Source organism: Silene latifolia, chromosome 8, assembly GCF_048544455.1.
Source record: "Silene latifolia isolate original U9 population chromosome 8, ASM4854445v1, whole genome shotgun sequence".
Classification (NCBI taxonomy): domain Eukaryota; kingdom Viridiplantae; phylum Streptophyta; class Magnoliopsida; order Caryophyllales; family Caryophyllaceae; genus Silene; species Silene latifolia.
In genome coordinates, this window is record NC_133533.1 from 28,354,007 (window position 1) to 28,367,640 (window position 13,634).

General features: G+C 36.5%; 2 protein-coding genes across 3 annotated transcripts; both read left to right on the top strand.

The window, feature by feature from the left end:
• Positions 1–1,346: 1,346 nt before the first annotated feature.
• On the top strand, positions 1,347–8,869 carry LOC141596654 (uncharacterized). The gene is made up of 2 exons (XM_074416863.1): positions 1,347–1,829; positions 7,550–8,869. Exons 1-2 carry the CDS (start codon positions 1,455–1,457, stop codon positions 8,603–8,605), a joined length of 1,431 nt encoding a protein of 476 aa, XP_074272964.1. The 5' UTR covers positions 1,347–1,454; the 3' UTR covers positions 8,606–8,869.
• Positions 8,870–9,592: 723 nt separating this feature from the next.
• Positions 9,593–13,220, top strand: LOC141596655 (uncharacterized). Of its 2 annotated transcripts, XM_074416864.1 has the most exons (6): positions 9,594–9,968; positions 10,380–10,439; positions 10,702–10,814; positions 11,958–12,026; positions 12,286–12,337; positions 12,936–13,220. In XM_074416864.1, the coding sequence occupies exons 1-6, from the start codon at positions 9,651–9,653 to the stop codon at positions 13,062–13,064; spliced, it is 741 nt and encodes a 246-aa protein (XP_074272965.1). In that variant the 5' UTR covers positions 9,594–9,650; the 3' UTR covers positions 13,065–13,220. The 2 variants fall into 2 exon arrangements, with proteins under 2 accessions (XP_074272966.1, XP_074272965.1); XM_074416865.1 differs by lacking the exon at positions 10,380–10,439 and having other exon boundaries at positions 9,593–9,968.
• The last annotated feature ends 414 nt before the right edge of the window (positions 13,221–13,634 follow it).

Below are 13,634 nucleotides of genomic sequence, written 5' to 3' on the forward strand. Positions count from 1 at the left end.
CACTGAGTGCATTTTCCGTTTTTTAAACAACTTAGGTGAGTTATCCATTATCGGCCCAGCCCACATAGGTGAATTATTTGGGTTGAGTTCGTGTTTCAAAATCTCTTTGGGTGGATTATTTTATCCGTATCAACAACAAAATCGAGTCATTTGAGTCGGAGACGCATAAATAGGGCAGTCCGTCTCATTGTAGACGGACACTATCCGTCTAAAGTTATAAATGAATATTGGCTCTCTCATAAAATGCAAGTGGGAGGGCAAGTAGGGATATCCATTTCTCACCCACTTGCACTATTTACTTTCATTTTGTGAGAGAGACACTATCCTTTTACAGCTTTAGACAGATAATATCCGTCTAAAGTGAGAATTTGTGTAAATAAGGATGGTAATGGATCCCGAATTTTATCCAGATCCTACTATCCTAGGATCTAGATCCAACGGGTCGGACCTGAATCACAATATTTTGAATTCAATGGATATTAATATGGTTCAAATCTATATGCATAAAAACAGATCCAGATATGGATTCATATGGTCGAGATTCAGATCTTGCCCTAGATCCATTTTTATTCTATTTTAAAATGAAATTTAAGAAATGAGTTAAAGAAATAGTAACACTATATTCTTTTCTTAAAGTTTTTTCATATTCTAAATTATGATTTTTTTCGCATTAACATTTTTAAATTGTAAAAAATTCTTGTATTTTATGAAATTGTATTTCAAATTTTCACAACTTTATTTTTAACATTTGTAATCTAATATAAAAAAAAAGCATGGTAAGTTGTAGTATAACCTAAAAAATACTCCCTCCTATTCTACATAAGTGTACCATTATCCATTTCCGTCTATTCACAATAATGTCTCATTGTCTATTTTTGGTAAACTTTTATACTTATTTTAATCACTTCAACCCCACAACAATACCCCACCTCAACCCAAAACAATACTTATTTTAATCACTTCACTCACAATAATACCCCACAATACCTTCCCTCTCTCCAATTACCTCACCCCACCACAATACCTCAATTTCTTAATTCCCGTGTCATTCTCACAATGGGACACTTATCTAAGAATAGGAGGGAGTAATATTTTAATATTTGAAAATTAATTTTTTTTACCATTAAATGAATATGGGATATATCCAAATCCAGTTGATATCCTGCGAATCTGGATATTAATCTTAGAATCTCAAATCCTTTGGATATAAAACGGATCTGGATCACTATAGGGCATAAGGATCTGGATTCGATATAATCCTATCCATTATCAATTTATCATCCCAACCCACAAACACCACGACCCGACCCATTTCCACCCTAGAAATTAAAAAAAGTAGGACAAAATTAGCCTACACACCAGGGTCAGACACCAATACCCTCACCAGCCTCTCATATATCTCTGCAGACTGCATTACATTCCTCCCAAACCCCACAACTAAAATTGCAGCAACCATGGAAACACAACAACAGCAACAACAACAATATGAATATCAACAATACCAAAATCAAGCACAAACAGACCCAAATCAAACAACGCAACCCTATGATCCATCTCAAATTCAAGCATATGATCCTTCATCTTATTATGCAACTTACCCACAACATTATGATACTACAACCCAACAACAATATCAACAACAAACTTATCAAACTAACCCAGATTCTTCTGCTACTACTTATACTGCTTCATCTTATTTTTACCCAGATTATTATGATCCTAATTCTATTCACCCTCCTGGTGTTCCTGTTTCTGCTGATACCCAACAAATTCCACCCCCTATTTCTGATTATTGCTATCAACCTCCTCAAACGCAGCCCTATTTTCAGGTATATTTTTTATTAAAAGTTTTGATTTTGTTGATTAATTTCATGTTGTTTTTGGTAATTTGGGATGATTTTGTAGTATCGATCTCCTTAAATTCATGGGGATTTGCAGGTATTTGTTTTGAAACAATGTTGTTTTGTTAGTTGTGTTGTTGGGTTTGTTCCAAGTTTTGATTTTGATGAATAATTTCATGTTTTTTTGGTAATGTGGGATGAACAAACTCCTGTATATTTGCAGGAGTTTGTTTAATACCAATGTTTTGTTATTGGGTTTGATTAAAAGTTTTGATTTTGATGATTAATTTCATGTTTTTTTTTTGGTAATTTGGATGAATTTGTGTTACCAATCCCTTCAAACTGATGGGTATTTGCAGGTATTTGTTTTTCTTTTGGTCTCTTGTAAGGCGGTTTTACACGATTATTATGTAGAACGGATTCCATCATGTAAATGACATATAGATAAAATAGTACTCCGTAGTTGTTAGAAGGATTCGTTTGACAATATTCTTGTGTACAGCCGCCTTACCCATGTTAAGAACTTGTGTTGTTTTGTTGTGCCAATGTTGTTATATTGGATTGTGTTGTTAAGGGTTTGATTCAAAAGTTTTGATTTTGATGATTGGTTTCATGTTGTTTTGTTATTTGGGGTTGGATTTTTTATTGTTTTGTGGGATTTTGTTGTCGTTGATTTTGATTTGATGTTTTAGTGATTGTGTTGTGGAGATTCAGATAATATATGGAGAATGTGGGTCACAAAGGAGGATGCTTTTGATGTTTTTTGGGCTTTTTCGGTTCAAAGATTAGTTGGTTAGTGATCATTCAGGTGGCATTAAGTGTCTTATTTGATTGTGTTATTGGGTTTTGATTCAAAGTTTTGATTTTGATGACGGATTTCATTGTTTTTTTATTTGGGGTTCAATCTATGATTGTTTTGTGGGATTTTGTTATCGATTTTTTTCTTTGGTGTTTTAGTGATTGTGTTGTGGAGGTTGTTATAATGTTAGGAGTATGAAATGCTGAAATTTGTTTTTGAGAAAGATGACTGCAGGTCATAAAGGAGGAAGCCTTTTTGGTGTATTTCAGGCTTTTCGCCTCCAATATTAAATGATAGTGATAATTTAAGTTGTCATTGATTTTTGGAGTGGTTTAGTGATTATGTTGTGGAACTTGTTGTACTATTTGGAGTATGAAATTCTGGAATCTGTTTATGGCAAAAGTTGAATGTAGGTCATAATGGAGAAAGCTTTGGATGTATTTCAGGCTTTTTCAGCGAAATATTAGATGGTAGGTGGCATTAGGTGTTTAATTAGTGTTTTCGGGGAGATGGTAGTTGCTCCAAATCTTTGATGTAATTCCAGATTTTGCGGGTATCTTCGAACATTATGTCGAGAACTCAATAATTAGAGGGCAGAAAATGGAAGAACTTCTTCTTTTCATGGGCACAATTAATAGCATCTTGTACAGTAGACTATAATTTTCTAGCTAAATGAGGTTAGCCACACAATTTTTGGTGTTTTTACCTCTGTCAGACCTTCTGTACATTATGGTAACTGATAAGTATAGTGTCTAGTTATTATTAGTGCCTGGAACAAACTGCATTCTGCATTAAGTTTTGATGGTCTGTTGGATCAAGTATCTGAAAGAAGTGATAGGTACCGATATAGCTTCGGTGAAGGTTCTTTTGTGTCTTGTTATTGCATAGTTATGCCCCAAGCTAAGAAAATTTAAACCAGTGGTAGAGTTTCGGTGTTCTTACTGGTTGGATTCATCATTCATTCTGCCACTGTGGTTTGGTGCTGTACTGAGAGATTAGTAATGGAAGAACGTATTGGTAAATTTGGGTGGACTTTAGAGTATATCAGTTGCTATTTCAGCTATGGTAATGTTGAAAGTTAACTAAGGGGATCACTATTATGTACTTCTTTGGGATAAAGGTGGGTAAATTTGCTGGTTTAATATCAATCTCATTCTCTTGATTTAGGTTTCTGGAAATTTATTACTCTAGTCAGTACATTATGGCTATGAGTTTGAGTTTCAACTTGGAAAGTTGTAGCGGTCATATATGCATGGATATTGCAAGAGTGTTGCTTCTAGGAAATTGGTTCTCTAAAACTTTAAATATATATGTGGTCATCTCATCTTGAGATGAGATTCATGATATGTCTATTAGGTACGCTTGTTTGTGAATATGCGAGTCCTCCTAGTTTTATATTTTATGATTTTATCAAGGCAGCTTGCCATTGGTTGGCCTACAAGTATATCGGAAGCAAAAAGTACCTTCTGATGTTTGAGTTGCTTGGTATGTTACAATTATTTTAGGGAGGATTGTATAGCCCATTCCCTAGTCTTGACATGACTAGCTCATAATCATTAACTCTGAAATCTGAATCATAATTTTCTCCTGCTTCAACATGCTCTTCATCAAATGCTTTTTGTGTCCGAGGTAAATGATTTTTGTAAATCTGATGGTTGATCTGTAGCTTAGTACTTGGTAAAAGTAGGTAGGGTGAATGTGTGTGATTAGCGACATAACCTAATTTTTTGATTTCATGGCTCCTGACTATTGAGGCTCGAAGCTCTCTTTCTTTTAGTATGAAAATGGGAATCTTGCCTTGTCTATCCAATTGGGCCTCCCTGACCTCACATTACCCACGGATAGTCTTAAATAAGTAGGCCATGATTTTATCGTGCATATCTATCACTTTCTTCATTCAAAGATGTATGTGTAATGTAAATCAGGTAACTGACCCTCAAAATTCTAAGGGCCATTACTCCATTACCATTTACAATGATAAAACTACACGTTATTGATATTTTATAGTAGAATTAGGGGGAGTTCGTTCACTTCAATTTAGTGTAGATGCCATGTGACGGCTGGTGCCAGATAGTCATAGATTAGTTATGGTCATGAGTATCTTCGTCTCTGCTACCTTTCTTTACGACGTCTTTGAAGCAAGCACCTCGAATTTTTCTTTCTAAAGCATCTTCTTCTGATAATTCGCTGTTGTACCATACAAATAAGTATCCAAGTTGTCCTTTCGGTGGAGTGCAACGAGCTTTGTTCTAGTTTGTTCTGGACTTCTGATCTAACTTCACGCCTCTTAAAAAGATTGTTTAGTGGGTCTTGGAGTTTGTTTACTTCCATGTAAACATATCTAAGCTCTCTGTTACTCGGACTCGTTTAAAAGCGCGGAAGTGGTAATTAATTAATTAACCCCTTAAGTTTGCCCAATTGTGAAATCAAACCCCAAGTTTCAAATGTAGTAATTTACCCCCTTTACTTTGACAAAAAGTGAAATTGAATTCCATTTGTATATTTTAACCCAAATAGTAACGTAATTTTTTTTTTTATATTGCATAAAATAAATTAATTTGTAAGAAGTATATTATTTTTATATTAATAAAATTGATACATAAATAGAAAATTATTTATTTTAATATTTTGGTTGAAAAGATGGATAAGGAGTTTAATCTCACTTTTTATCAAAGTTAAGGGGGTTAATCACTACAAATGAAACTTAAGGGGTTTGATCTCACAATTGGACAAACTTAAGGGGGCTAATCACCACTTTCCCGCGTTTAAAAGTATCCGACTTGGGTATGTATCCAAGTCTCGGACTCGGCTATTTTGTGAAAATGCCATATTTTTTCTAAAAATAAAGTGGCCAATTGCCATGTCCGAGTGTCGAACCTCAGACATGGGTACTCAGTATATATGAAGAGTCTGAGTAACATAGGCTGAGCTTGAGCACGTCAGGGCTGACTAAGTCAAAGATTTGAAGAGAAAACAGATGGTTTTACTGAAGTTGTTTATCATAGTGTACAGGTGGATAAGGTCTCATACAGATGTATAGCATGAGAAGATCTGCCCTGCTTTTGGATACTTATTTTCGACACTTGCGTCTCTAGTCTATTTTTCATTTTCAGAGGTATTGATCTTGAAAGTAAGATTTGAATTGTTGTTAGATGCCACATGATATGTGAAAACATCTACTCCCTCTGTCTCCGCAGATAGTTAACGGTTGTTTTTGGATTGAATTTTTTCTTATAAGAACATGCAAGTGGAGATTTCGACATTCTTTACAGAAAAAGTGCCTAAAAAGGATACGTAATGTATTGGTTGAGACGAACCAAAAGGGAATACGTAAACTATCTGCAATGACAGAGGAAGTATATGGTAGAGTGTGGTTGTATACTAAGGAAGTGCTAAATCTTTCGTTTGGGAAGACAACTATCTGGAGTTTTTATTTATTTCCGTCAACAACTCTGGAAACAAACTCTAGCTAGTCAGCTTCTCGAATCCAACCTAGTGGGTGTTTCACATACCATAGTTTCTTTTGTATGAGTGCTTCTGCACCTAACTGTCACTGGTTAGTGTAGAAGTGGTCTTGTTTCCGGACCAACCTGGATGACTGGCATCATTTAAACTGGAAACACAGATTTCCGAAAGTCTGCCTTTTATCCACAAGTGGTATTGTTTCATGACCAGCCTGGATGACTGGCATTGTTTAACTAAGGAATACAGGTTCCAGAAAAGTCTGCCTTTTATCCAGACGGGTCTGTACACACATTCCATAGGTTAGGCTCTGGGTACAGCTTCTCGATTTTGTAAACCTGGACCTGGATCTTGCCCTTGTACAGAACCGGTTTCTGTCGTATATATTGAGTTTCTATGAGCTGAAGCTGACCAAAGTGTCTTAAACTTCCCCAAACCAGATAATTTAGTCATGGGCAGATTGGCTTTGGATAAGAGTGTTTCCTGGCAGAGGTGAGTTGCTCAAACCTGAAGTTGATTGCTTTCCTCTGCTGCAATTGTATTACATAATTCATACATTAAGTTGAATTTTGACCTAGCTCGGAAAATACATTATTGCTTATTTTGAGGTAAGAAACTCTTCTGGAACTTTGTTGAACTTGTGTAATTCTGAGATATTCACCAGTGTTTTCTTTTTTCTCTATTCACGACATTATATGCTACTGTGGCAGTTATCCCGTATTACTTGCTTCAAAGTGTAGAGGTAAGGCTACTGTTGTGTTTCTGAAAGTTCAAGAAGCAGACTTTTGTAGTCAATACTCCATTCATTCACATGAATTCACTACATTTGCTTTAGGATCAAAGTTTAGGAGAAGAAAATATTTCATGGACGTTGAGGCCCACACTCACGTGGGAGTGTGTTTGTGGGCTATTTATTACTCAAAAGTGAAGATGTAGTGAATTGATTTGAATTCCAAAATAGAACATATATCGAATCCAATTGAATAGAGAAACTATAGTTTAATATTGGATGTGTTTTTAGTTTCTTAAATGTCGTTGGAGGTCATAAAGTTATTTTTCTCAGCTTTCTGACTTTGTCTGCCTCTATGCCATGGTTTATTAAAGTAGAATTGTTAGATTTTGTGTCGGATCTACTATGGTGCACTATCAATTTTTTTTCCCTAAGAGCCCTTGTATTAAGGTCACTCTATTCTAAATTCTTTAAAAACATCCTTGAGGCGGAGAATTTGTATTATGAATTTATGGTGTAATATTACCCTAATCCCCTTATGAATGTCTTTCCATACATGATAAAAACCATCGATATATTGGTGCTACATCTGCTTATGAATCTGGGATTTCTCATATATTGATACATGTTTTGTTGTTTTCTTACACCCTGCTGTCCAAAGCTTCCTTCTTTAACAGCTCCTTACCCATGATTCTCCTGTTACACGCTCTTGTGCAGCCTGGTCAACCTGTGTATGGTGCGGTAAGCAGTCAAGGTGGTCGGTCAAGCAGACGTGACGGGCGTGGCAGTTTTGGTCGTGGAAAAGGAAGAGGTGGGGGTCGCGGTAAGAACAGCACACAGACCACTAATACTGCTGATGCATCATATATGCAAGAACAAGCTGCTGCCAGCAAGCCCGCTCCCCAAATGGCCTGGTGCGAACTTTGTAGGGTTGATTGCACCACTCCGGAAGTACTCAAAAAACACAAGAATGGAAAGAGACATCTTCGAAACTTGAAGGTCTTTGAAGAGATGCAAAATCTGAGCCAACAACATCTCACAGTTCAAAATCAAGCCGAAGGGATAGCTGAAGCACAAACGTCAGACATGGCTGATAAAACAGTACAACCATTTGAAGAAGCTGTTATTCAGGATTTTTCAGGTGGTAGAGGCGGTCTCAAGAGAAAGATGAGAGGGGGCCATGGTGGTGCAAAGTCGTTTCGAACACCTGATGGTATAAGAAGACTTGTCGATCCTCCAAAGCCTAAACCGATGTTTCCCTTTTTCTGTGAGTTGTGCAGTGTGAAATGTGAGTCTCAAGTTATTTATGAAAGTCATTTGGCTGGCAAAAAGCATCTGTCGAGCGTAAAGCGATATGAAGGTCATAAAGTAGTACTTGGAGAAGCTGTTGAGTCTTTATACCCTACAATCCCTAATCTTCCACCAACCATTATATCTCAAGCCAATCAACAGGTTCAGGGTCCGCAAGGTGCTCAAACCCTGGCTTCAATGATGCTGAGTAACCAGAACCTTCCAGACCCTGAAGCGGCTCAGGCCGCTTTGGCCCAACTGTTGACCGAGCATGGGGTTCATGATACTCAGACTCTTTTAATTCAGTTGATTCCTTATTTGCTCACTCAGCCACAAGAACCATTACCTGAAGCTGGGTTACAGACAAATGCCACTTCTCTGCAAAGTCAAGGACCACATGTACTGAGCGAGGTGGCTGGTCAGAGTTTCGGTCAGAATGGTGAAGTTACAGCCGAGCAGCAAAACTTATCAGGAAATGTTTGATCAGACGCTGCTGTAGGACCAAGTGACAAGCGCGATGATGGCTCGAAGTAGCTTGTCTTGATACCTTGAAAATGAAGCAGCTCTTTTAAGGGATGTAGTTGTAGGGCATATTTCAGCTTGGTCTGTTTTTTATTCTTGTTGAGAGAAATTGGATGTTTCTAAACCTATGTTATACTGTAGGATCTAATAGGTGATAGTTTGATGAGGCACTGTTTAGGCTCACAGCTGACTTTCTTTTTGCTATGGAGCTTTGAACTTCTAAAATTTGTTGTCTGGTCTTTCTTCTACTATCACAGTATTCTGCAGTATATCATTTGTTTGATACCATTACAACTTACAAGTAGACCTTACAAAATTGACTTAGTCCGAGTGACTCAACCTAAATAATCTGATCCGTTCCAACTCAACACCTAAACTAAGGATCCGATTTTACTGGTAACATGAATTGACCCGATTTAATATGACTATTCGATTTAAATGTTTATTGTTGCTCACTAATTATTAACCAATGTCTCTAAATAACTTGATAATAATAGATCCAAATATCAACCCAAACCGGAAATGACCCGACCCGAGTTGAATTCTTGCAAAATTGAAATGACTCGTCCTGAACTAACTCTATTTGTACCCAAACTGATTGATCTGTTAGCTAGGTTTGGATACGAGGTAATATTGTAATAGATTTACCCTTACGCGTAATGATCATTTTCATTCTTAAAAAGAGATGGAGGTCAATTGTCTTTTTAATGATCTAGATTTAATTATAAGCTAAATTGGTAGTTGTAATTTCACTATAGAAAGGAAAAGATTAATGAGTGAAAAGAAAAAATATAATATAATATTCGACAAGATATGAAATGGTAAAGAAATGGAGATCTAAAGTGAACTCAATTTGACATTAACTCAACCAGAAAAATAGTAAATCTATATTAATCCAAGATACACGATTTAAAACCGTTTTTAACCCGATCTAAAATTGACACAATGACTTTGCTTGAAAACTCAAGTCCTAACCATTTCCCACACTCTCCCCAAACAACTTAAGATGGGTGTATCACTCTATTCGTCTTCCCTCCATTTTCACACACCTTCATCAACTGTCTTTAACTACCCAAATTCCTTCACTTTTCCCCCAAAATTTAATCAAAAAATACCCAAAAACATCCTAATCTCTCACAATCATAATCATCATGGAACGAAGATGATGAAAACTTTAGTGCCATTGCAAGGTGAAATTCCCCCAAATGCCCTTCGTCGTAAACAAGACCCACTTTGGAGAGGTGGGTTCAGTTTAGGGGTAGATTTGGGATTGTCTCGTACCGGTCTTGCTCTTAGTAAAGGATTCTCTGTTCGCCCTTTAACTGTATGCCCTTCATTTTTTTAGTCTTCTATCTTTTCAATGTTTCGATTTTCATTTACGCTAATTCTCATTTGAGACCGTTTTTTCATGCTATATGGTTCATTTAATGCTTGCTACCAAGTAGGATGATTATGAATAAATGGTCTTAAGCAAGACCAACTCTTTTATTTATGGGTTCTCATTTTAATAGCAATAGTGATTATGTTGTAAACTTAAGACGGTCTCAAGCAAGACTAACTCGTTTATTTATGAGTCCTTACCGTATTTTAATTGATGGGTTTATCTGTTTTTTTGGGTGTTGTTTAGGTTTTGAATTATCCTTTTTTTGGGGTCATCTTTTGAAAGTTTCAATTATTATTCATGGGTTTTTATTTTAATTGATGGATTTCGTATGATTTTTTTAATGTTGTTTAGGTTTTGAATTTAAGGGGGCAGAAGCTTGAGCTTCAAATTATAGACATTGCAGAAAAGGAGGTAACTTTTTCGGGTTTATATGGGTTAAATCAATGTAAGAATTCTGGTGAAATGGTTTGATTGGGTGAATTTTGAAGATTTTAGGCTGATTTTTTGAGGTTTAAGTTTAAAATCTCTTCCTTGATTTCATTTGTGTATACATTTTTCAAAATTCCCCTCAAATGAATCGAGAGAGTATGATCTTATTTCCCTTGCTTAGTACAAATGTTGAAGAAGGGTTATACGGTTATTTGTCAATGTATAATCATGGATTTAACTGCAGGAAGTAGATGAATTTATAGTAGGATTGCCAAAATCGAGTGATGGAAACGAGACACCTCAATCTAACAAAGTTCGAAGTGTTGCTGGTAGGCTAGCCGTTAGAGCTGCTGAGAGGTATTGTACGCTATTTTAGACATCTTAGTTAGCTCAGTTCTGTCCAAATTAGCCAAACACATTACCTAGTGTCAACTTAGCCAAAATGCGTGTTAGGGGGATAAGAGGTATGCGGCCTTACCCAGTGTTGGCGTGTAATATAGGTTGTTATCAATACATCGAATGAAGGTTACTGTACTTCATAATTGAAGGAGCGCAACTAGTTTTATTCTTTGGCTCCAATGGAATGGAAAAAATACATTTAGCCACTTAATGTTCTAAAATTCTTTCTGTTGGGTTAGATAGTTGAAATGGGTCTGCATGTAACCAGAAATGGTTGGTCTAGCAGTTTTTAGTTGATAAGAAGGTGAGATGGGTGTTTCCATCCTCTGTTAATAGTGAGTTTAGATCATTGTTGATGTTGATGATAGCCACAATGGCGACTTATTCAACTAAAATCGTGATTGTGATTCATTTTATGCTCTTGAAACTAAAATGAATATCAAGTTCCTCTTGCTCCTTGTGGCACCCTTGGTTCATTGGTTGTGAGTTTCGTGTATTTTCTATTGACAACATCATGTGACTGTTCAGAAGGTCACTTGAATGCATAATGCTTTGGTTCTGGTTATTGAGATCTCAAGTAGCCAGTTTACCGTTTGCTTCTGCTAGCCTGCTAGAGTGCTAGGCCCTTGTGAACTGTTGTAAATCTTTTCTGAGCGCCTTTTTTGCGCTTATAGACGGAAGAATGGACAGTTTTGTGGAAACTATGCTAGTTCATTTCATTCTAAGGACAAGTAGGGACAATTTATTCTCAGTATTCACTTCTTTTGCCCGCAAAACTGTAGGATATTGCAGAGGCTCTTACAGGAATCATATTGCAGAGATTTGTTACCTGCTGCCTACATAGTTCTGATATGGGTTGATCATAAATTATTGTATAAAGTAGTCCCATAAAACGGACTAGAAATAACTCCGTCTATAGAGTTAATTGAGTTCCCCACACTTATTAAGAACTGTTTTTGAGAAGTTTATTTATTTCTTGTTTTCTTCAATCAATATGTTTAAGAATAATGCTTACAAATAAGATCATTTCATTGAATTGCTGAATTAATATTTCTACTCCATGAGAGTGACTGTTGATTTTCTTCTTTATTTGATGTGAAGGGGGTGGAGAGTATACTTGCAGGATGAACATGGTACATCAGTTGACGCTATGCATCGAATGATCAATATGTGAGTCATTTGCTATTTATGCATTTCGTTAATATATTCATGTTACTTCAATCTATAAACTTCATTGGTGGTTTGGGATGGGAATAATTATTAGGGGAATAATAATGCTTAAAATGTGAAGAAAGAGGAGATTACTGGTTAGTCGAGGCCTCGAGGGTGGAAAGAGATGGGAAGAACGATTAATCCCCTAATGATGATTCCCATCACAAGTAGATTATCTTATCAGTTCCTTGAAACTCTTGTTCTTGTTTTCCGTCAGGGGTGTTAACAAGTCGGCACGTCATGGACAAATCGATGCCTATGCAGCCGTGGTACGTGTGTGCTCTTTCTATTATGTTGTATGTTTGTATTTCAAGTCTGTATTTCAACCATTAGTTTGTTTGTCTTATACATTTACCTCACTTTCTCCTTCATAACCCACCAACATATCACCTCGGCTTCATGCACAGTAGAGTAGCAAACAATCTACGACAACCCTGCCAAACCATTAGAGCGAAATCACTCACAAGCAACCCACTGCCACTCTTACCCGCCCAGAATTCATCACCGACCACTTGTGAGTAACCAACTTGTCCACTTCGATAACACATGTCCACCACGGCCACCCTCAACCCATTACTCATCGTTGACCCCTCTTTAAGTCTGCGGCTGGGTGATACACCAGCCATCCATTGTGATGCCATGGTATGTTGGTAGGAATAAAGTAAAACATGTGGAACCAGCAATTTGCGTGGGTTGCTATGCTATGTAGGTGTAGTTGACGTAAACATGCAACGGATAATTGTATAGTCAAAAGTAAACAGATGAATCAGCAGATAGAGTAATAGATGACAGTAGAGACATCTTAATTGTATTTCTCACAAATATAAATATAGGGCTGATAAGTCTGGCGATATTCCCTTGATACAGATGGTGCTGGAGAGATATTTCTCGGAATCTGGCGAAGGGACTGAACTGGTATGGCCAAAACAGTCGGAGTTACAGGAAAAGATTCGGAATGGACCTTCTCAAGAAGATGACGATAGTTTCTTTGACTAATAGCATACTAGTACGCCATGTTTGAAAATATAGTTGATCTATTTTTTGTTTTCTATTCTATGGCAGCAGTGTACAGTTTAGAATCATGTCGTATGTGATGCCCCAGATCTTAGAGCAGACTAATATTTCAATTTTGGCCTTCTATCATTCTGGCAAGTGGCAACAATATTTCCTCCCTTCTATTTGTTTCTTTACGTTTGCTTTTTTATACTATTCATTAGTAAGGAGAATAACCAGTACAACTTCTAATATATAACATAAAAGATAGTCATGTAAGATCTTGTTTAAATCGTCTCACCGAATGGATTATGATAATCAAACTTCTATCATTTGTAGTAACATGTAGCTGAAAATATGAACAAAAGAAAACGTACATTGACATGTGTATAAAAGCAAACGTAAAGAATTAAATGGAACGGAGGAAGTATATATATTTGATTGACATTCGAATTAGTAAACCATTGTGCTTTGTGCAGAACTATGTTTCTCATGTTATTCACAATCTTTTAACAACAGCATGTTTCGGCCTTTGGGGGCACACTCTCAAAACTCGAGGCCACCATTGATATA

Bases quoted from the DNA above. Each gene is read 5' to 3' on its own strand.
- LOC141596654 (XM_074416863.1), top strand. From the start codon at position 1,455: ATGGAAACACAACAACAGCAACAACAACAATATGAATATCAACAATAC. The intron at 1,830-7,549 runs GTATATTTTTTA...GCTCTTGTGCAG, and splicing joins AAACGCAGCCCTATTTTCAG to CCTGGTCAACCTGTGTATGG.
- LOC141596655 (XM_074416864.1), top strand. From the start codon at position 9,651: ATGGGTGTATCACTCTATTCGTCTTCCCTCCATTTTCACACACCTTCA. The intron at 10,815-11,957 runs GTATTGTACGCT...TTTGATGTGAAG, and splicing joins GCCGTTAGAGCTGCTGAGAG to GGGGTGGAGAGTATACTTGC. The intron at 12,338-12,935 runs GTACGTGTGTGC...CCCTTGATACAG, and splicing joins TCGATGCCTATGCAGCCGTG to ATGGTGCTGGAGAGATATTT.